This window comes from Conger conger, chromosome 6 (assembly GCF_963514075.1).
Source record: "Conger conger chromosome 6, fConCon1.1, whole genome shotgun sequence".
Taxonomy (NCBI): domain Eukaryota; kingdom Metazoa; phylum Chordata; class Actinopteri; order Anguilliformes; family Congridae; genus Conger; species Conger conger.
Window position 1 is genome coordinate 3,213,590 of NC_083765.1, and position 23,548 is coordinate 3,237,137.

General features: G+C 50.5%; 2 protein-coding genes across 3 annotated transcripts; one reads left to right on the plus strand and one right to left on the minus strand.

Annotated features, from left to right (window-relative positions):
* Positions 1–37: 37 nt before the first annotated feature.
* On the minus strand, positions 38–7,791 carry LOC133130293 (small ribosomal subunit protein eS6). The gene is made up of 6 exons (XM_061244770.1): positions 7,676–7,791; positions 6,280–6,411; positions 5,066–5,276; positions 3,756–3,902; positions 1,641–1,798; positions 38–176 (listed from the first exon to the last, which is right to left on the minus strand). Exons 1-6 carry the CDS (start codon positions 7,679–7,681, stop codon positions 81–83), a joined length of 750 nt encoding a protein of 249 aa, XP_061100754.1. The 5' UTR covers positions 7,682–7,791; the 3' UTR covers positions 38–80.
* A 1,394-nt stretch (positions 7,792–9,185) lies between these two features.
* On the plus strand, positions 9,186–23,042 carry LOC133130291 (alkaline ceramidase 2-like). Of its 2 annotated transcripts, XM_061244765.1 has the most exons (6): positions 9,186–9,638; positions 10,390–10,504; positions 13,533–13,674; positions 14,488–14,625; positions 17,585–17,722; positions 19,312–23,042. In XM_061244765.1, exons 1-6 carry the CDS (start codon positions 9,531–9,533, stop codon positions 19,496–19,498), a joined length of 828 nt encoding a protein of 275 aa, XP_061100749.1. In that variant the 5' UTR covers positions 9,186–9,530; the 3' UTR covers positions 19,499–23,042. The 2 variants fall into 2 exon arrangements, with proteins under 2 accessions (XP_061100749.1, XP_061100750.1); XM_061244766.1 differs by lacking the exon at positions 9,186–9,638 and having other exon boundaries at positions 10,392–10,504; positions 13,448–13,674.
* The last annotated feature ends 506 nt before the right edge of the window (positions 23,043–23,548 follow it).

Here is a 23,548-nt window from a genome sequence, read left to right on the forward strand (position 1 = left end):
GAAACCGCTGGTAATGAAACACACACGGAGGACCGTCTTTAGAGCAAAACCTCAACTTTAATTTTCTTTACACGCCGAGCCTACTTCTGGCTGGACTCGGACTTGGATGTGGAGGCTCTGAGGGAGGAGAGGCGCCGGCGCTTGGCGATCTGTTCCTGCCGCTTCTCCTTGGCCTCCTGCGGAGGGAACACAACACGGGTGAGCAAAGCAACCCCAGTCTGCGCACCGCAGAGCTCAACTGGCCAATCGCGAGCGTGAACGGGGCACGCCCGGCCAATCGCGAGCGGGGAACGATTCCACGCCCCCGTTTCAGACTCTACCTTTAACACACACCATGCTATACGAGAATAGACAGCCATGGATGTCTCTGCGGTGTTAAATAAAATTATAATACTGTAAAACGGGGGGGGGGGGGGGTGGCAGAGCAATGCAGTTCAACCAGCCACAGTGCGGGGGTCAGGTCGCATCTGGTGAGCAGCTCCACAGTTTCTGTAGCACAACACTGTCCCCCCTTAGAGGCTACAGGCCAGCCTGCAAGGGTCTACTGGTGTGCGGGACAGACGTATGTTGCTTCAGGATTACAGCAAGTCTTAAACTCCTTCAGTCTCACAGGTGACAGCAGGGAGAATGCCCAGCGATGGAGCCAAACACGTGACTTTCAGAGCCTGAAAATCTGACAAATATGACTGCACCTGTTCCAGCCTATACAGGAGACGCAGACCGTAAACTACTAATGTAAAAAGGGTTACGGTAAGCGTAACGGCGGGCGTGGGGGTTGGGGTAACGGCGGGCGTGGGGGTAAGCGTAACGGCGGGCGTGGGGGTAAGCGTAACGGCGGGCGTGGGGGTAAGCGTAACGGCGGGCGTGGGGGTAAGCGTAACGGCGGGCGTGGGGGTAAGCGTAACGGCGGGCGTGGGGGTAAGCGTAACGGCGGGCGTGGGGGTTGGGGTAACGGCGGGCGTGGGGGTAAGCGTAACGGCGGGCGTGGGGGTTGGGGTAACGGCGGGCGTGGGGGTAAGCGTAACGGCGGGCGTGGGGGTTGGGGTAACGGCGGGCGTGGGGGTAAGCGTAACGGCGGGCGTGGGGGTAAGCGTAACGGCGGGCGTGGGGGTAAGCGTAACGGCGGGCGTGGGGGTAAGCGTAACGGCGGGCGTGGGGGTAAGCGTAACGGCGGGCGTGGGGGTAAGCGTAACGGCGGGCGTGGGGGTAAGCGTAACGGCGGGCGTGGGGGTAAGCGTAACGGCGGGCGTGGGGGTAAGCGTAACGGCGGGCGTGGGGGTAAGCGTAACGGCGGGCGTGGGGGTTGGGGTAACGGCGGGCGTGGGGGTTGGGGTAACGGCGGGCGTGGGGGTAAGCGTAACGGCGGGCGTGGGGGTAAGCGTAACGGCGGGCGTGGGGGTTGGGGTAACGGCGGGCGTGGGGGTTGGGGTAACGGCGGGCGTGGGGGTTGGGGTAACGGCGGGCGTGGGGGTTGGGGTAACGGCGGGCGTGGGGGTTGGGGTAACGGCGGGCGTGGGGGTTGGGGTAACGGCGGGCGTGGGGGTTGGGGTAACGGCGGGCGCGGGGGTAGGCGTAACGGCGGGCGTGGGGGTTGGGGTAACGGCGGGCGTGGGGGTAAGCGTAACACACTGCTCTCGTACCTTCATCCTCTTGGCGAGCAGCTTGGCGTAGTCGGACGCCTCCTCCTTGTTCTTCTGCGTGCGCTGCTTCTTCAGCGCGATGCGTCTGCGTTTGTGCTGCAGCACCCGGGGGGTCACCAGCCGCTGGATCTTCGGGGCTTTGGAGCGCGGCTTCTTACCTGCCGCAGGTAGAGAGAGACGTGTGAGGTCAGAGCGAGGAACGGGAGACCTCCATCCTCAAAGGAGCCCTGGCCAGTTGCGTAAAATCTGGCTTAAAGGACATTTCCCCTTAGTTGCTTAAAATACCCTTTAAACTTTAGAGTTGCATAGCAATTCTTAAGTATATATTTAAGGGCTTAAATACTTCCCTTAAGTGTTTATTTCCCTTTAAGTATTCCCTTAAAACAATTTGGCAGGCGAGAAAAACAACCGTCTTGCCTTATGAAAACACGAGGAGTTTTATGTAACATACTTTATGTAACGTCTTAACCAAGACAACCAAGCAGAAAACTGAAGGTGTTTTACGCACCCGGCCGCAGGGACCTCCTACAGACGAGTGAGACCTGAATTTGCCACTTCCTGCCCTCGGCCACAGAAATGAAAATAAAACATTCTGTGATGCAGGAGGGCGTGGCAGAGCAACGCAGTTCAACCAGCCACAGTGCGGGGGTCAGGTCACATCTGGTGAGCAGCTCCACAGTTTCTGTAGCACAACACTGTCCCCCCTTAGAGGCTACAGGCCAGCCTGCAAGGGTCTACTGGTGTGCGGGACAGACGTTCGTCCGCTTCAGGATTACAAGGGTAATTCCATGTCAACTCGTCACACTTTTGGACCACATCTTCACAGATTTTTCATGAGATACAGCATGCTAATTTGGCCTTAGAAGAAACCGGTAGACACCCGGGGGGGGGGGGGCACTCCGGTAGACACCCGGGAGGGGGGGGGGGGCACTCCGGTAGACACCCGGGAGGGGGGGGGGGGGCACTCCGGTAGACACCCGGGAGGGGGGGGGGGGGCACTCCGGTAGACACCCGGGAGGGGGGGGGGGGGGCACTCCGGTAGACACCCGGGAGGGGGGGGGGGGGGCACTCCGGTAGACACCCGGGAGGGGGGGGGGGCACTCCGGTAGACACCCGGGAGGGGGGGGGGGGGCACTCCGGTAGACACCCGGGAGGGGGGGGGGGGGGGAACTCCGGTAGACACCCGGGGGGGGGGGAACTCCGGTAGACACCCGGGAGGGGGGGGGGGGCACTCCGGTAGACACCCGGGAGGGGGGGGGGGGGCACTCCGGTAGACACCCGGGAGGGGGGGGGGGGCACTCCGGTAGACACCCGGGAGGGGGGGGGGGGGCACTCCGGTAGACACCCGGGAGGGGGGGGGGGGGGGGGCACTCCGGTAGACACCCGGGAGGGGGGGGGGGCACTCCGGTAGACACCCGGGAGGGGGGGGGGGGGCACTCCGGTAGACACCCGGGAGGGGGGGGGGGGGCACTCCGGTAGACACCCGGGAGGGGGGGGGGGGGCACTCCGGTAGACACCCGGGAGGGGGGGGGGGGGGGCACTCCGGTAGACACCCGGGAGGGGGGGGGGGGGCACTCCGGTAGACACCCGGGAGGGGGGGGGGGCACTCCGGTAGACACCCGGGAGGGAGGGGGGGCACTCCGGTAGACACCCGGGAGGGGGGGCACTCCGGTAGACACCCGGGAGGGGGGGCACTCCGGTAGACACCCGGGAGGGGGGGCACTCCGGTAGACACTCGGGAGGGGGGGGCACTCCGGTAGACACCCGGGAGGGGGGGGGGGGGGGCACTCCGGTAGACACTCGGGAGGGGGGGCACTCCGGTAGACACCCGGGAGGGGGGGGGGGCACTCCGGTAGACACCCGGGAGGGGGGGGGGGGGGGCACTCCGGTAGACACCCGGGAGGGGGGGGGGGGGCACTCCGGTAGACACCCGGGAGGGGGGGGGGGCACTCCGGTAGACACCCGGGAGGGGGGGCACTCCGGTAGACACCCGGGAGGGGGGGCACTCCGGTAGACACTCGGGAGGGGGGGGCACTCCGGTAGACACCCGGGAGGGGGGGGGGGGGGGGGCACTCCGGTAGACACCCGGGAGGGGGGAGGAGGGGGGGCACTCACCTTCCTTGGCCAGGGGCCTCCTCACCACGTACTGGCGCACGTCGTCCTCCTTGGACAGGTTGAAGAGTTTGCGGATCTTGCTGGCCCGTTTGGGGCCCAGCCGGCGGGGGACGGTGCTGTCGGTCAGACCGGGGATGTCCTTCTCACCTGGGACAGGGGGGTGGGGGGGGGGGGACAGTTAGGGACGGCCGTTTCCTAGCAACAGCTGAACGAGGCTTCATCAGCCCAAGAATGGGCGGGAGCTTCAGACTTTGACAGCACCTCACCGAATTGAGCCAATCAGATTTCTTGCTGGTGTGAAAAGGTATCGACTGGCTCACACCCAGCTGTGACTGACAGTGAGAAGTCTCCACCCATTATGGAGGTCACAAGGCCTCAGCCACTTCCCACAGCTTAGCTCACTCTACCCTCCCAGGTGTAATGCTGTTACTGCACACAATTTCATTTCTTAAAAAGCAGGAGCCGCAGGATTTAATCCTGCAGTTAAATCCTGAACTTAAACCCCCGCCCCAGAAAATGCTGTAGATCCTCAAAGCTAATCTTGTCTAGTGACAGTTTCCTATGCTAATTTGCTTAACTGTATCAGTTTGGATCCCCTTTACGGTATTACAAACGTTTTCTGTGATGCAGGAGGGCATGGCAGAGCAACGCAGTTCAACCAGCCACAGTGCGGGGGTCAGGTCACATCTGGTGAGCAGCTCCACAGTTTCTGTAGCACAACACTGTCCCCCCTTAGAGGCTACAGGCCAGCCTGCAAGGGTCTACTGGTGTGCAAGAGGCAGGTTGACTATTCTGACAGCCAGACTGCACTCTACGCAAGGAAAAGTCCGGGCCAGGAATGCTCAACAGTCAGTGAGCATGAACTAAATTGAGGCGCGCTACTTGTAATGCCCACAAAAGCACACAGTACACACTCCTGTGAACACTGTTTGGGTAGGGGACCTGCAGTCCCCATCTATACCAATCACACAGCACACAAATTCAAAGTGACATGAAGCTAGTGAGAAGGTTGGCCCAGGTCTCCCTGAAGTTCGGAGGATGGAGTACGATATCTGATCCCGTTCCATTATGTTTTGATCCAGTACTTTGGGAAATCTAGCCTGCAAGCCCCAAATCACAACGGCACTGCCAGACTGGCGTACAACTCCGCGCACACAAAACACTCTCAATGTTGCTGCAACGTTATATTGTTTATATTATTATTTCATCACTGTGATCAAAAGCGATTTACAGTTGATTAGACCGAAAGAGGCCAATCCCAGACAGAAGCCGCGTGAGTAGCCTGGTTTCAGTGACGCGTGCGCACGCACCTTTCTTGATGATGACCAGGTTGAGCACGCTGAGGTTGGCGTCGACGATGCAGCCGCGGACGGACTTGCGCTTGCGCTCTCCGGTGCGGCGCGGGCGGTAGCAGGAGTGGCCCTTGCTGAGGAGCAGGCGGACGCGGCCGTGCGTCAGAACGCCCTGCTTCATGGGGAAGCCCTGCCTGTCGTTTCCCCCGCTGATGCGCACCATGTAGCCCTGCACAGCCACAACACATGCTTATTATACACACCATGAAGCCCTGCACAGCCACAACACACGCTTATTATACACACCATGAAGCCCTGCACAGCCACAACACACGCTTATTATACACACCATGAAGCCCTGCACAGCCACAACACACGCTTATTATACACACCATGAAGCCCTGCACAGCCACAACACACGCTTATTATACACACCATGAAGCCCTGCACAGCCACAACACACGCTTATTATACACACCATGAAGCCCTGCACAGCCACAACACACGCTTATTATACACACCATGAAGCCCTGCACAGCCACAACACACGCTTATTATACACACCATGAAGCCCAGCACAGCCACAACACACGCTTATTACACACCATGAAGCCCTGCACAGCCACAACACACGCTTATTATACACCATGAAGCCCTGCACAGCCACAACACACGCTTATTACACACCATGAAGCCCAGCACAGCCACAACACACGCTTATTACACACCATGAAGCCCTGCACAGCCACAACACACGCTTATTATACGCACCATGAAGCCCAGCAGCCACAACACACGCTTATTATACACACCATGAAGCCCAGCACAGCCACAACACACGCTTATTATACACACCATGAAGCCCAGCACAGCCACCACACTTATTATACACACCATGAAGCCCTGCACAGCCACAACACACGCTTATTATACGCACCATGAAGCCCAGCAGCCACAACACACGCTTATTATACACACCATGAAGCCCAGCACAGCCACAACACACGCTTATTATACACACCATGAAGCCCAGCACAGCCACAACACACACTTATTACACACCATGAAGCCCTGCACAGCCACAACACACGCTTATTATACACACCATGAAGCGCTGCACAGCCACAACACACGCTTATTATACACGGCCCCACTGCCCAGGCAACCCCATGGCGACCGTTCCCCCGAGCGACGCCGCGGCGACGGTTGCCGCGAGCGACGGGCGCGCTCACCTTCCACTCGTCGCCCAGAGGGTCAGCCGACACCTCGGTGGCCATGCGCTTCTCGTAGAAGGTGCGCAGCTTCTTCTCATCGTCCACCTCGATCAGCTTCTGGCAGCCAGTGGCCGGGAAAGAGATGTTGAGCTGCAAGAGAGGGGGGGGGAGAGAAGCTTGGGTCAGATCCTAATCCCGGTTCTAATCCCGGTGTAGCCACAATGAGATGCAGCCGTTGGGCCCTTGAGCAAGGCCCTTAACCCTGCATTGCTCCAGGGGAGGATAGTCGCCTGCTTAGTCTAATCAACTGTACGTCGCTCTGGGTAAGAGCGTCTGCCAAACGCCAATAATGTAATGTAAAAAAAAAAACATCACAATACTCATTTATAAACTCGAGTGCCGCTCGACTGGAAGTCCCATTTCCCCAACGCAGATTCTGGTTGTTGGCCGGAGCAGAAAGTGTAAACAAACTCCACTTGCCCAGAGTATGAACCAAAGCAACATCCCTTGCATCTCATCTGTTGCTGGACTATAAACTGGCCTTCACTGTATCATTTCAGTTTGAATAGCATTTGAGTGAAGGATACAATGGCTGTGCCCCGCATCAGAATAAAACGTGCAACCTCCTAGTTAAAAAACCAAGTTCCCTAACCACTACACCACACTGCTACCCCATGCACATCACTCTGTAAAGCTTGGTCAGCACACTTAAGCCCTTTAACCGACTATACTGTGCACAGTATCGCCCTTATCGAGGTGCTGGGGTGAAACCTTAATTTTGTGATTGACACTGAAATAATGTAACTTTAACTGGATATTGTGGCTAGCACGTAGCAAGCCATTCAAAACACGCCTAACAGGTTATCAGTTTCGCGGCAAGCTGATCCATTTGCGTGTAGCGTGCCAATCTGACGGGTGAAATGCTCAGCGAAGTATCTACGTTTTATTTGCTTTTTATATTCTCGGGAGTTTTTGAAAAGCCGTAGGTAACTTGGAAGTAAAGCTAACGTACTGAATCGTGACACGAGGCCTCGCCAACTACCCTAAACAGGACTAACATAGCGCAACTGACGAAAAAATTTACAATTTGATTACCAACAACAGACGTAATCAATGGACGTCGGAAAAAAAGTATAAAAAATTGTACGCCTTGTCTTTCAAACTTCTGCGGGCCAACAGTAAGTAATACTTAATACACATATGCTCAACCTGGACGCCGCCATGTTTTACCAATCACTGAGTTCCCCGCTTGCACTGCAGAACAAAATCAACATCCATCTTCGGTTATAAACCGTCCAAACAAAACGCAACCGGATCACCTGCGCTGTTACCATTGTATATGGCGATGTTAAACGAAAATTAAATTGTATTAACCTCGCCTGACACAATAAAAATCGATTTTGTTCAACCTCACCTTCATTTTGTGAGACTGACGCGGCTCAGGTCCGCCACTGGAAAGAGACCGGATATCCGCCTCATGCGTTCACATAGGCGCGTTATATTATCGCGAGATTACAGTTCTATTTAACCCATTCAGACCTGGATTTTTTTTTACCAGCCACAGTATTTTCTTACTCATATTACATGTAGAAATGAGACTCAAACAAACAATAGAATAAAAGGTCAACTAGTGACTCATCTTCTTTCATTGCAATAAGTGTTATAGATATAGTGATTTATTTATTTATTTTTCAAAAGTTTTCTTCAATTACCAGCAGTTATTGTTGTACTGGAATGTTCTGTTTTGTCCTGACATGCAGTGTAAATTCAGTGGGTATATATATATATATATATATATATATATATACACAAGTGTGTGCCTTTCTAAACTAATTCAGTCAAGTTCTAGACATATCTCAAGGATAATTAAAGCAAACAGGTGACCACAATTTGGAGTGCCACAGCAAAGGATCGGAATACTTATGTAAATGAGAGATTTCAGTTTTCGATATTACAATGAGAGATTTCAGAGGGGTTTTTCATTATTGGTTATTTGGTGTAGATCGATTGGCAAAAATGATAGTTTTATCCATTATCCATTTATCCATAAAAATACAAAAAACACTAAAGTGTGAACAAAGTGAAGGGTTCTGGATCATTTCCGATGCCAGGCTATTTGCTGACTTATTTGCTGACTTATTTCTAAAATAAAAATATTTAATCATCGTAACAAATACGACTAAAACATGAGGACTAAGACAAGGGCACTAGGAACACTCTTATTTTGCCTGTGCGGACTAGATTTTTAGCAACAAATAAAATCGACACTGAAATTGCCAGGTGCGAACAACAGTTGGAGCAGAACAGTGGCAGGAAATGCTAAAAATATCACCAACTGACACGTTTCTGACAGATGTCACCTCTTATTTAAGGCACCATGTAGCCTGTGGGCAGTAGCCAATGCGGCTACGATGCTTGACAGGGACCTGGAACTTCGGTTGGTGGCTCAAGCCCCGGTGTAGCCACGATAAGATGAGCTGTTGGGTCCTTGAGTAAGGCCTATAGTCCCACATTGCTCCAGGGGAGACTGCCCCCTGTTGGCCTGGCTTTGGATAACGTAAAGTTAAGCATACCAGTAATGTAAAATTTCTGTTCATGTATGATTCGTTTCTCTCCCAAAGGTTTTCATTCGCCTGCAATTTACAGTAATGTAAAATGCGGTGGCTTTTATTCTCGCAGTCGGCTGCCTAGAAACAAAAAATAACAGTCGTCCATGTCCTTATTTCTTGTCCCCCGCCGCTACGAACACACAACGGACGTCTGAACACACAACAACGCCGCAGATACAACGCAAGCGAATTAAAACCTTTGGGAGAGAAACCAATTATACATGAACAATTTGTACGGCCACATCCCCCCACCCCGGCGTTAGGTGAGAAGTTGGGGCGACAGCACGCATGCGTTGATCACATGTTGCTCGCGAGTTGTTGTTCGCTATCGTAGACACCACCGTGATCCGAGAGATTAGCGGCACAACAGCTGCACAGACCACTGCAGTTAGACAAGTATGAGCCACAAAGCATTTTGCTGCCGGAAGACCTGGGACCCTCTTGTCCGTTTAATGATTACGATTCAGATCTTATTTCATGCGCGGCGACGGTGCAGTGGAGACTGGCAGCAGTTTAGCAGCCTGCACTGTTGACAGCTAGTTAGAAACGTTATATGAACACAACTGACGGTGGCACGGGTGACAGCGTTGACACATCGAGCAGGCTGACTAACGTTAGTCAACCTAGGACGAAGACCAACAATCAAACCAAAGGACAGACATGAGCAACCTTCTGTTTTGGGACCAGCTACAAGCTGGTAGCTCCGAAGTCGACTGGTGTGAGGGCAATTACCTAATTTACCCGAGCATAGCGGAGTTCTACAACACGGTCTGTTTGAAATGTCATTCTCAACTAACCTACTAACTTAACCGCACTTCAGCTGGTGCTAGTGTGCTAGTTCTTCGCTTCGCTGTCTTTTTAAAAACCAAATTACCGGCAAATTTCTTTGTAGCTATTTTCTCGTTATGTTATTGTAGTGTGTGTTATTGTCATGCGGTGTCACAGTGTGCAAAAGTGTTCGCTAGAAAGATAAATTAAGATACTGGCAGCGTTGGCATGCTTTGGGGTATGTGCGCAGCTGCTCGCTGTCAGGTTTAGCGTGAGATGTTGGCAACGCAATATCCAGCTAGAAAAAGTACAAACAAGTTTGGTAGTCCACTGTCACCAGTGCGATTGTGTTTTCGTGAAATTGTAGAAATTTTAAGTATGTGAACTACCAGGGCATGTGCTATTATATGTGTTTGTATTACGCCAGGACGTGACGTTATTTTACATTGAAGTATGAAATTATGATTTCCTTTGTTTAGTCGCGTAGCTAGTTTATAGCATACTATAAATTCAATACTTCAATCTGCTGTTGAGATTGAAGGTCATTCACGAAGGGCTGCAACGTGGTTGCAATCCTGCCACTGTGTAATGTGAAACCTCAGCAAGTCACACATAGGCTACTGTAGGCTAAAGTCCCTGCATGTCTGTTTTCGGCTGTTAGCAACAAGTTGATTTGCTATTTGCTTGCATGTCACTTTCCAGCTTTTGTCATGTCATCGTTTATTATTTCCCCATTTTTTTCCCATTTCAGATCAGCAACATCTTATTTTTTATTTTGCCTCCGATATTAATGTGCCTGTTTCGCCAGTACGCTACGCATTTCAACAGTGGGATATATCTAATATGGACTCTGCTGGTCGTCGTGGGTAAGTGGGCTTAATAATGCGATGTGACGTCAGTATACGCACTTCCATATGTCTATGCGCACTTCGACAGGAAGTAACTCTTCGGCGCACGTAACCCCAAAGAACTGACAAGAGACAACCCTCTTGAGGGAGAGTGGGAGGGTAATGCAATTTGGGGGGCAGAGATAGCATCCGTGTTAGTTATGAGGGCTAAGTAGCCAAGCCGTTGCAGCTAACGGAATGTCCATGACCACAGTTCTTAGAAGTAGATGAGGCGATAAATTTGGCCAGTTTATGGATTTCTTTGTCTTGTCACAGGGGCCAGGAGCACTGGGTGCAATGAGGGGGTTTATGAGAGGCATTCGGATGGCAGAGTGGTACAGTGGGTCAAGTTGCAAGGGCATCTTTACAAGTAGATTCATACACAACCTCTCCACTAGCAGATATGGGTAGGGTGGCCATGTGCACCATTGTCAGTTTGGCCGAATACGTGAATGATGAACGGTTTCAGTACACCGTAAGTCGATTCGCTGTTTAACTTTTGACTGGAACTGACTTGACTGTTAAAGAAAAAAAACAACCTTTGACTTACGATGTGCTGTCCAACCAGATTCCTTGATATTTATAGGATGTGGCTTTGCCAGGACAAGTTTTAATAGGGTGTGGCTGCAGTTTTGGAGCAGTTCTCAAGTGCGAGGTGTTTAATCGGTGAAGGCTTTTCGAATAAGCCATTTTATCTGTCTTCCGTTCCCTTGCCGAGAAGTGAACGCTTCACAGTCTAGATCCGCAATCATCAAATCTGGACCTTGGATCCAAATCGGGCCCTGGTCTTCTTTTCTCCCAGGTAATTAGCTGAACAATTAGTGCCACCGATTGGACAGACCGTCTTCACACCTGACTCCCAGGTAAAGGGAGGGTGGAAAACCGGCAGTTCTTGCACCTTGAGGACCGTGACTTCATGAGCCTCATGAATTAGTCACAGGCAGTGAGGTGGGGAGGTGTCTAAGGGACAAAGCGTACATGCAGGGGGGGGGGCGACGCGTTCAAATCTCACGTGGGATCGGATGTGCCACCCTTGAGCAATGAACAGTATCTGCGTTTTTGGCGCGTTTGTGATTACATGTAAGGGTGAAGCTGCCAGAAGAGTTAACCCAAATATGTGCTCTCTTACCAGCCAGAGGTTCACAGTGTTCAGTACCCAGATATGAAGCAATGTTGGGCTGACTTTGGGCAGGTATTTATGGTAAAAGGAAGCTGAGAGCGGAAAGGCAAATGCCACAGAGAGAGCTGACCGCATCCTGTCTGCAGAGGCTTTATAAGGCAGGGTCAGAGGTCAGCACTGAACAACCACACTCAGAAATAAAGGCACAAAACTCTCTAAAAATGTATGCATGCTTTTCCCCGGGGCAGTATTCTACATTTGAACTTTCATTCTGTTTTCACGTGTGCTATTTGCTTTTGTTATTTTCTACTGCATATGTGTATGTAAATACGCCTGTCTGCATCTCTGTTTGCATATGTCTGTGTAGATATGTGTCTGTGTATGAACAGTCTTCATTAATCTTAAAATAATGTTTTTTTAAGATGAGGTTGGTTCATAACCTCACCAGCACAAAGCGCCTGTCGCTTTGCATTGTTATTATTGACTTGATGCAAATAAATGTTCAAATAAATAAAATATAATTGTTCCCCTAGCCAGCAAAATATGATACACTTGTACCTTTTTTGCTTATAAAACACTCTCTTCTGTACCCAAAGAGAGCATGACTGCATCTTCAGGGAACATTTGGGAAATGTGATCCTTGAAGAGAAAAAAATGTGCCTCCACTGTCACTTTATTTCTGAGAGTGAAAACAAATAAAAAAATAAATAAGTATTAAAACATCAAAGAGAGGGAAAGCCGCAGTGGTGCTGTGGCCCTTGGCCAGGCCCCCTGCCCCCCCGGGCCCTGTTGGGCCAGAGAGGGCCAGAGCGGGCCAGAGCGGATGAGTGCTGGAGAAATGCTCAAGGGTTTCCTGTGACCCCGGGCACTTTGCAGTCACCGTGCGTGGTTGCCACATTACATTACATTACATCACATTACATTACATTACATTATTGGCATTTGGCAGACGCTCTTATCCAGAGCGACATACAGTTGATTAGACTAAGCAGGAGACAATGCAGGGTTAAAGGGCCTTGCTCAAGGGCCCAGCGGCTGTGCGGATCTTATTGTGGCTACACACCGGGATTAGAACCCCCTGACCTTGCGTGTCCCAGTCCTTTACCTTAACCGCTACGCTACAGGCCGCCCTCTTGTGCGGTTGCCACGGTGAGGGCTCTTGAGTGACAGCGGGCGCCTGCCGGGCGTCTGCGCGGGCCCTGATAAACTCCACCCGGGAGGGTCGGGGAGTCGTGATAAGGGTGTGAGCTGATAGGGCACTGTGGCGTGTGACAGCTCTGAGCTCTGCCGGAACGGGGCGTGCTGCTCTGTGCATGCCCTCGCGCTGCCTGAGACCGTGTCGTTTTTATACAGAACTCATATAAAGTATGTGGGCCCTATACCACACATTCTGTTCTACGCCATGGCCTGTTTTTGTGATTGTTACTTTGGTTTTGCTTTTTGTAGTTGCTTTCATGGTTGTTTTAATGTGGGATTTTGCCTATTGTAAAGGACGGGCACGGTTTTGCCCGTGTCTAAACCTCCTCCCTGTATAAAGACATGGCCTGACTTGAAATTATGGGGCAGCCTATAGTCTAGTGGCTGAGGTACATGACTGGGACCCGGAAGGTTGGTGGTTCAGGTCCCAATGTAGCCACGATAAGATCAGTGCAGCTCTTGAGCCCTTGAGCAAGGCCCTTAACCCCACATTGCTCCTGGGGGGGATTGGCCCCTGATTAGTCTAATCAACTGTAAGTCACCGTGGAAGAGAGTATCCACTCAATAACTGAAATATAACCTTGGACAGCCTCTCGTTATGACAGGCAGTGGTGTGGATGTCTCTGTGGCAGCGGTTAGTGTCAGCGTTTTCCCTCCCACACAGTCACGCCCTCTCTCCGTCCTGCGCAGGGATTGGCTCGACGTACTTCCACGCCACGCTCAGCTTCCTGGGGCAGATGCTGGACGAGCTGGCCATCCTGTGGGTGCTGATGTGTGCCATCGCCATGTGGTACCCCCGGAGGTACCTGCCCCGGGTATTCCGCAAGGACAGGTGAGCTCAACCCCCGGGAGGAGAGAACTCAGGGGTTCCCCAAAATGTGTGTGTGTGTGGGGGGGGGGGGGGGGGTGTCCCAAGGGAAGCACGCACTCTCAGTGTGCCTAAAAAAGCGGAACCTGGGCGGTACTCTATTGGTATTCTGGACAGAACGTTCTAATGCTGACGTCACAATCGCTGGCGATGTTCTAGAACACTGACTTTGAACATTTTTTGAAGAGAAGAGCATTCCAAAAAAAAAACAAAAAAAAAACCAGTAACCTCAAACGGTTAATTTGCATGTCTAACGCCCGTAATTGTGGTTCAGGCTCTTTGCATGCCTGCTCTTGCCAGACTAGCTCACGGGGACTCTGATGCCACTTTCTGGAACTTTCTGGTGCTTTCCGGTCGAAGGAAGGAAAACACCCAAGCATGGGCCTCATGTTTATTATCATTATCAGCTTTGGCTACAAGACCTTCTTTTACTATCAGTGTTTTCTGGTTGAGCTTATGTCAGCTAAGAGTCATAACAGAATAAGTCCCCCTAAATATGAAAAGAGCTGAAATTCCTACACAGTTCACCTCATGTGGATATAAATGTCCTGAAATTAAAGCTGATTAATAATTTCCAATCCAATTCACTGGAGTACAGACCCAAGAACGACAACAATTGTGTCAATACTTACTGTGTACGCGCACACTAACACACACACACACACACACACACACACAGTGACCTCCATAATGTTTGGGACATATTTTCTCTTGATTTGACTCAGCTTTCCACAATTTCATATTTGTAATCCCCTCCCCGTTTCCCGCCCTCTGCAGGTCAAGGTTCAAAGTGGCCATCGCCCTCCTCTCGGGGCTGACCACGGTGCTGGCGTTCCTCAAACCCGCCGTGAACGCCATCTCGCTGATGTCCCTGGGCGTCCCCTGCACTGTGCTGCTCATCGTCGAGCTCCGGAGGTGAGGAGGTGCAGGGGGGGTGCAGGGGGGGTGCAGGAGCAGAGGAGATGCAGGGTGAGGTGCAGGAGCAGGTGAGGTGCAGGGGAGGTGCAGGAGCAGAGGAGGTGCAGGGGGGGGGCAGGGGAGGTGCAGGAGCAGAGGTGGTGCAGGGGAGGTGCAGGAGCAGAGGAGGTGCAGGGTGAGGTGCAGGAGCAGAGGAGGTGCAGGGGAGGGTGCAGGGGAGGTGCAGGGGGGGGTGCAGGAGCAGAGGAGGTGCAGGGGAGGTGCAGGGGAAGAGGAGGTGCAGGGGAGGTGCAGGGGGGGTGCAGGAGCAGAGGAGGTGCAGGGGAGGTGCAGGGTGAGGTGCAGGGGAAGAGGAGGTGCAGGGGAGGTGCAGGGGGGGTGCAGGAGCAGAGGAGGTGCAGGGGAGGTGCAGGGGGGGTGCAGGAGCAGAGGAGGTGCAGGGGAGGTGCAGGGTGAGGTGCAGGGGAAGAGGAGGTGCAGGGGGGGGGCGCAGGGGAGGTGCAGGAGCAGAGGAGGTGCAGGGTGAGGTGCAGGAGCAGAGGAGGTGCAGGGTGAGGTGCCGGAGCAGAGGAGGTGCAGGAGCAGAGGAGGTGCAGGGGAAGAGGAGGTGCAGGGGAGGTGCAGGGTGAGGTGCAGGGGAAGAGGAGGTGCAGGGGGGCGCAGGGGAGGTGCAGGAGCAGAGGAGGTGCAGGGTGAGGTGCAGGGTGAGGTGCAGGAGCAGAGGAGGTGCAGAGGAGGTGCAGGGTGAGGTGCAGGAGCAGAGGAGGTGCAGGGGAGGTGCAGGGTGAGGTGCAGGGGAAGAGGAGGTGCCGGGGGGGGCAGGGGAGGTGCAGGAGCAGAGGAGGTGCAGGGTGAGGTGCAGAGGGAGGCCACGTGTGCCCTGTCTCACCCAGTCTGCTGCTTTTGAATCCTTTATTTCAACCGGGTTGAACCACCTCTCTTTTACAAGGATGTTCTGGGAGAAATGCCAGACATAACAGTTGCAAGTGTGGCAAGAGAGAGGGAGAGAGAACAGGGGTAAATTCCCTGGAACAGTTTTCGAGTTGTTCCTGTTGGTTATATAGCTGACGCTTTTATCCAAATTCACTCACAGTTGCAGGAGACAATCCCCCCCCTGGAGCAAAGCAGGGTTAATGGCTTTGCACAACGGCTGTGCGGATCTTAGTGCGGCTACACCGGGGTTTGAACCACCGTCCTTCCTGGTCCCAGTCATGTGCCTCTGCACACACATTAATAAGTCATTTCCTCTTAGTTACATGGCGCTGTGTGGAGCATACGGCACGAGGGCCGGCCTCCTTCCCCATTCCGGTCTTATTTCAGGGCAGAGGTGTGAGAGGGTGCCGTGGAGACCAGTTTTGTCCTGATTGTTCGCTGGGGTTGTGCTCCGGTTGGGAAACACTGCTGGGCTCCCTGACACTGTTTACGCAGCAGAGCCTCTCCCCCGCTCTGCTCCCCCCCCCCCCCGCAAAAGCAGGATGGCCCTTTTCCTTCCTCTTTCACACAGATTACTCACCCCTTCACCGGAAAAACATCCACAGCTGAACAGCCACAAGCTGAACTGGAGTTCAGGAAACACAGGAACACGTACTGAGGAGATCAGGCCTTTGAGCTCATCGTGAGGATATGTCATAACAGGCTGTCACCGCAAATTCTACCCTCCCCCTTGCTAAACTTATCCCCTCTGGGGGTCACGTCTCCGGTTCCGTCTCTGCGATGACGTCAATCATATTTGCTTACCGCGGTGTGTGTAGGCTCTGCATCGGCGAGCTAGCGATGCTTTTGTGAATATGTAGTGCTTCATATGTAATATCCCGATTATTTATATTCATTGAACCACGATATAGGCCACATCTAGTATAAAAACATCCCTAGCTAGCTAGGAATAAAAAACAGCTATGGCTTATCTTCCTAGTTAGCGAGCGATCTATCCATCTGGCTGTCTGCCTAGCTAGCTATTTCTTATTTTGCTAGCTAGCATCTAACATCCACCTAATGTTAGATGTCATGCTTATCTACTTCTCTACATATATTTATTGCCGAATGGTTTGCTGTCCGTTTCACTAACTAGCTAGTGATATTAGTCCACCAAGATGAGCACTAGCTATCTCTATCGCGATCTTAAACTGTAGGGAAAATGGCAATTTATATGTTTCGCTAACTTACATACACCGGACTAAATAAATGCTTATTGACAGAGCAATGACTAAGCGTATGCCGTTAACAAAAAGACACGCTAGCCAGTTGACGCTACCGTATGCATCAGGGGAATGTATCTTCTAGATGGGGTCATCCCTATGTTCCCACAGTTCTAAGATATATTTCGCCGCCGGTACAAATTTAGCCTGACAGAAGTGTGTAGTGTGGAACACTTCTCGTGTTGACCACGATCCGTCCATAGGTGGCGCTATTGTGACCATTGTGACCGAAAAACCAAATACACAATTACGCAGATACTACTGCACGGATTTTCACGAAATTTGGTGGAGAGGTGTAGCGAGGAAGACCCCCCTCAAATGTTCGAGGCCACGCCCCCTTGATGCTGATTGGTCCACAGTGTTTGCTCAGATGGCTGCTATTCATGGAAGCTTGATCCCTGGAAACCGTGGAGGAAAAGTTTTACATAGAGCTGTGGGAACATAGGGCTGTGGGAACATAGAGCTGTGGGAACATAGACACGCTCCCTTATAGATTGCATCATAGCAACCAACAGATAAAGCTTGGCAACCATGCTGTCGATTTGACGCTAACTCATGACGTTAACTTACGCATGAGGGGAACGTAACCGGAAACAGGAAACCTGACCCCGGAGGGGATAAGTTTTGCAAGGGGGATAGAATTTGTTTTTTTGAATTCTGCTCTTCATTCACCTACCGATTAGTTATTACTATTATTATTATTATTATTATTATTGTTATAACTCCTGATTTCCATGGAAACCCGTGTTGTGTGCCTGCAGGTGTGAGAATCCGCGAGTGTTTAAGCTGGGCCTGGTGTCGGGCGTGTGGTGGGGCCTGGCCCTTCTCTGCTGGGTCAGCGACAGGATCTTCTGCGAAATGTGGTCCTACGTCAACTTCCCCTACCTGCACTGTGCCTGGTGAGTGCCACTGCGTCTCCCCCTACCTGCATGGTGAGTGGTACAGTCCACCTCCCTGCCTGTACTGGTGAGTGGTACAGTCCACCTCCCTGCCTGTACTGGTGAGTGGTACAGTCCACCTCCCTGCCTGTACTGGTGAGTGGTACAGTCCACCTCCCTGCCTGTACTGGTTAGTGGTACAGTCCACCCCCCTACCTGTACTGGTGAGTGGTACAGTCCACCTCCCTACCTGCATGGTGAGTGGTACAGTCCACCTCCCTGCCTGTACTGGTTAGTGGTACAGTCCACCCCCCTACCTGCATGGTGAGTGGTACAGTCCACCTCCCTGCCTGTACTGGTTAGTGGTACAGTCCACCCCCCTACCTGCATGGTGAGTGGTACAGTCCACCTCCCTGCCTGTACTGGTTAGTGGTACAGTCCACCTCCCTACTTGCATGGTGAATACCACTGCGTCTTCTCCTACCTACATAGGCACCTCGATCCCTAAAACAGAATCAGAAAACTTATTAATAATATCCCTAAAAAAGAATAATAATAAGCCCCCTCACATCGCCAATCAATCAGTTAGTTTCCTGTGAGAAACAGCTGTCTGTTAATGAAAGCATAAATAAAGTTTTGTGGAAATTTAGTCAATTAAATTGAAATGAAAATATCTGGGAAAAACCGTTTCAGTGCAGACACACATGCAAATGTTTAAACATATGCAAAGCCCAGTGTCTCTACAGAGAGAGCTACTCAAGTGGACTAATTTGTACCCAAATTACTTTTGGTAAATTTGATCCTTGAAGAACAAAACTTTACCTCCACTGTCACTTTATATCTGCAAGTGTGGAGTGGGTTTGTACACTGCAAAAAAAAAAAAAAAGTCAATATCAACAATTGCCAGTGAGGGGAGACAGTTTGCTAGTAGGGTAAGAAAAGTTCACAAAGTTCACCCAAGAATAATAACAATAACATTGTTGCAGCACAGGGTTGTTGGGATGGCTAATCTTGTTGCAGTGTGTGGTTGTTGGGATGGCTAACCTTGTTGCAGTGTGTGGTTGTTGGGATGGCTAACCTTGTTGCAGTGTGTGGTTGTTGGGGTGGCTAACCTTGTTGCAGTGTGCGGTTGTTGGGGTGGCTAACCTTGTTGCAGTGTGCGGTTGTTGGGGTGGCTAACCTTGTTGCAGTGTGCGGTTGTTGGGATGACTAACCTTGTTGTAGTGTGGGGTTGTTGGGATGGCTAATGTTGTTGCAGCGCAGGGTTGTTGGGATGGCTAACATTATTGCAGCGCAGGGTTGTTGGGATGGCTAACGTTATTGCAGCGCAGGGTTGTTGGGATGGCTAATGTTGTTGCAGCGCAGGGTTGTTGGGATGGCTAACATTGTTGCCGTGCAGGGTTGTTGGGATGGCTAACATTGTTGCCGTGCAGGGTTGTTGGGATGGCTAACGTTGCAGCGCAGGGTTGTTGGGATGGCTAATGTTGTTGCAGCGCAGGGTTGTTGGGATGGCTAACGTTGTTGCAGCGCAGGGTTGTTGGGATGGCTAACGTTGCAGCGCAGGGTTGTTGGGATGGCTAACTGACCCCAGACTGCTGCTGACTCCTCAGGCACATCCTGATCTGCCTGGCGGCGTACCTGGGCTGCGTCTGCTTCGCGTACTTCGACGCGGCGGCCGAGGCGCCGGAGCAGGGCCCCGTCATCCTGTTCTGGCCCAGCGAGAAGTGGGCCTTCATCGGGGTGCCCTACGTCACCCTGCTGTGCGTCCACAGAAAGCCCTCCGTCAAGGTGACGTAACCGCGCCCAACCTCCACGCCTGCCCCCGGGACAACTGCAGCCACCGCGAAGAGTCTCCGCTTCTGTGTGCTCCTCCCAGCAGACACACACAGACACGCACACGCACACGCACACACTCACACACTCACATTACATTACATTTTTTTACATTATTGGCATTTGGCAGACGCTCTTATCCAGAGCGACGTACAGTTGATTAGACTAAGCAGGAGACAGTCCTCCCCTGGAGCAATGCAGGGTTAAGGGCCTTGCTCAAGGGCCCAACGGCTATGCGGATTTTATTGTGGCTACACCGGGGATCGAACCACCGACCTTGCGTGTCCCGGTCATGCACCTTAACCACTACGCTACAGGCCGCTTCGCTACACACACACGCACACGCACACGCACATGCACACGCACACACACAAGCGCACACACTCTCACACACACACACACGCACACACACACACACACACACTCTCAGAAGTGTATGCAGGCTTCTCTGCCACCAGCCACAGTCACTGGTCAGTGAGGGAATGCTGCAGCACGCAGGTCCACTGATGGACTAGATCACAGTCTCATTTCATATTATGAGGACAAAACAGCAGTTTTCAGTTCAATAAATGTAGCTTGTGCCAGATCCGTTCCGGATCACACGGGTCACAATGGTAGTTGGGGCTAGAAGAAAATGCTGGCAGAAAATCCTGAAATGGATTCAGACCCACCTGGAACATGGTTCCTCACCCCTGCAGATCTCAAGGAGCAGGGCTGGTGACCACTGCTCTTGCAGAAGGAATCTTGCCTCAGGGTTCTAACATTCAGACAGGCCATTGTTCCCATAGTGTGCACATCCCAGTGTGTACGTACCACAGTGTGTATGGAGATAGTATTACTTTTGTATGAAGTCTTTTTGAAGTAATGTAGTATGCTGGTCTGTTGCTTCTGATGAACAGATCAGCTGTTTTTTTTTTTTTTTTTTTTTTTTTTTTTAGTAAGGAAAGGATATGAGAAGGAATGTAAATTAAATGAAATTAAATAACAGGTCATTCATTGGCCACATTGTGTGACTCCAAAGAGAAGGAAAGTTTTAACATACAGAGTCCCCTCCAAACGTATTGGAACAGCAAGGTCAATTCCTACACTGAAGACAACTGAGTTTGAGCTCAAAAGATGTACATGAGATGTTAAATCCAAATTTCAGCTTTTATTTCCTTCATCTAGGTTTGTTAAACAACTTAAAACATATCACCGTTTGTATCAGACCACCCAATTTTTAGGTGAGCAAAAGTATTGGAACATGTGACTGACAGGTATTTCTTGTTGCCCAGATGTGCCCTCTTAGGTTGATTGGTTAAACAATAAATAGTTCTGAATGTCTACTCTTGGTTTTAGGCTTTGAATTTGCCCGTGAAGACTGCATTTGTGTTAGAGACGTTAAACCAACATGAAGACCAGAGAGCTGTCTTTGGAAGAAAAACAGCCATTTTAAAGCTTAGAAAAAAGAGGGGAACAGATCAGAGGTATTGCACAAGCATTGGGGATTGTGTTTGATTTGCACGTTGTTGTACGTCGCTCTGGATAAGAACGTCTGCTAAATGCCACGTAATGTAATGTAATGTAATGTAATGTAATGTAATGTAATGGATAGCTTGTACAACAACTTGGAATGTCCTGAGAAAGAAAGAAGCCGCTGGTGTGCTAAGCACCAGACATCAGACGGGTCGACCAAGGACAACAGCACTTGAGAAATTTCAATATAGAGACTATACCACAAAATGCAAACTGCTCATCAGTAGTAAGAACCGGAAGGCGAGATTACGATCTGCAAAGACGTACAGAGATGAGCCACAAAAGTTCTGGAACAAAGTTTTATGGGACCAAGGTTAACCTCCCAAAGTGATGGAAAGGCCAAAGTGTGTAGAAAGAAGGGACCTGCTCATGATCCGAAACATACGAGCTCATCTGTGAAGCACGGTGGAGGCAGTGTCATGGCTTGGGCCTGCATGGCTGCTTCTGGAGTGGGCTCACTAAACTTTATTGATGATGTAACTCATGATGGTAGCAGCAGGATGAATTCAGAAGTCTACAAAAGCATTCTGTCTGCCAAATGCCCAAAGAACATTGTCTTGCACCAAAACACACTTCCAACACAACAAAGCATTGTATTAAGGAGAACAAGTGGAAGGTTTTAGACTGGCCAAGTCGATCACTAGACTGTAACCCAATTGAGCATGCATTTCCCCTCCTGAAGAGAAGATTGAAGGAAAAACCCCCCCGAAACAAACAATTGAACAAGGCTGCAGTAAAAGCCTGGAAAAGCATCACAGAAGAAGAATGCAACAGTTTGGTGATGCCAGTGTGTCGCAGGCTTCATGCAGTTATTGCAAGCAAGGGATATGCTGCCAAATATTATGTGCTATCAACTTTCATTTACTTAAATACTCTGTGTTCCAATACATTTGCTCACCTAACAATTGGGTGGTCTGATACCAAAGGTGCTATGTTCTAAGTAGTTTAACACATCTAGGTGTAAATACCAGGAAATAAAAGCATTCTGAACTCTTGTCTCATGTGTTTATGACATCACTCTCACATTTTAACGTGTTATTTTAATCTTTTCATGCCATTATCTTTCATGTTGTTAAATGTTGAACCATTTTATTATAGGTAAATTATGTTAATATATAAAACAAAATGTATGCAATTTATGTCCAAAACGTTTTTATGCCCAAAAATAATTTCATTCTGTAAATGTATTGTTTGATGTGCTCTGGGTTTGCCGGTGAAATTCTGTGATGGTTTTTACATGGTGCCCTGGTAAGCTCCAATGCCAAAAATCTTTAGTCATTTCAGATGTAAATAAGGAAGTACAGACAGTATTACATAATGATAACACATCTTGGTCTGAGCTGCTTCGTGTTTTGCTAGCATACTCCTGGAGTGCAGTCCTTCTGATGGGAAGAGAATTAATGAGGAAGTTTCTCTCATATACAAACAAAAGCACACTTGTGTCTTTACGTAATGTTTGATTACCAGAAGCTATGCTTGTGTGCCAAAAGGTTCTAGTATAATGGAGGCAAAAGAAAATTTAGCGCAGGTGCGAGGTGAGGAAGAAGAATGCAAAGTAAGGAAATAATAAGCTAATAATAACAAGCTAATACTTGAGTGAAGAAAATTCTGACCTTGAGAATTATTCCAAGATTAAAACGCTTGAGACAGTAATTTCCCATCTGCAGCACTTAGCTGGGGAACGTTCCCTCAGAGATCCCGCTGTCTGTTTGGTCTCTCTCTCCCTCTCTCTCTCTCTCTCTCTCTCTCTCTCCCTCTTTCTCTCTCTTCCCCTCTCACTCTCTCCTTCTCTTTCTCCCCCTTTCCCTCCCTCTCTCTCTCTCTCTTACTCCAGCATGTAATCGAGACGAGCCAACAGTTTGCACAAAAATATATTTGTATTTATTTTCATAATTGTAAACCACGTTTGTAATATCAATAATGGATCCTTTCATATGGCCTGTATATTTTTACATTTTATTGTATGAAATAAATAATTTTGTTAAATGCTGAACATTCACAGTCGTGGTGGTTATTTGCCTAGCCAACAGCCCGAGTCTGGGAGGTGGGAGGGAATGACACTTTTTTTGTCATCTTTTAGCTCTTGGCATAACTAACAGCTCAGGAGGTAAGAGCCGTCGTCTGGCAGTCAGAGGTTCGCCGGTTTAATCCTGCCTGCGCAAGACACCAAACCTCCAGTTGCTCCTGACGAGCTGGTTGGTGCCTTACATGGCAGCCAATCGCCGTTGGTGTGTGTGTGTGAATGGGTGAATGAGAAGCATCAATTGTACAGTGCTTTGGATAAAAGCGCTATGTAAATGCCAACCATTTACCGTTTATTTCCAGCAATGCAGCCTGAAAACGGTAAATTAGAATATTATTATTATGATTATTATTATGATTATTATTATTATTATTATTATTATTAAGTACCCCTTGCCTGCTAGCAGCTTCCAAGTTGAAAAGCATTGGGGGCATTTAACGGTAATATAACGTTGTTATACAGTTCGCCGCTGTGTC

Excerpts from the sequence above, each read along its gene's own strand:
- LOC133130293 (XM_061244770.1), bottom strand. Across the intron at positions 5,277-6,279 it reads CTCTGGGCGACGAGTGGAAG|GGCTACATGGTGCGCATCAG; the intron begins GTGAGCGCGCCC and ends GTGGCTGTGCAG. Across the intron at positions 1,799-3,755 it reads GAGGCCCCTGGCCAAGGAAG|GTAAGAAGCCGCGCTCCAAA; the intron begins GTGAGTGCCCCC and ends TACCTGCGGCAG.
- LOC133130291 (XM_061244765.1), top strand. The coding sequence starts at position 9,531 with ATGAGCAACCTTCTGTTTTGGGACCAGCTACAAGCTGGTAGCTCCGAA. Across the intron at positions 13,675-14,487 it reads CGGGTATTCCGCAAGGACAG|GTCAAGGTTCAAAGTGGCCA; the intron begins GTGAGCTCAACC and ends CGCCCTCTGCAG. Across the intron at positions 17,723-19,311 it reads CCCTACCTGCACTGTGCCTG|GCACATCCTGATCTGCCTGG; the intron begins GTGAGTGCCACT and ends CTGACTCCTCAG.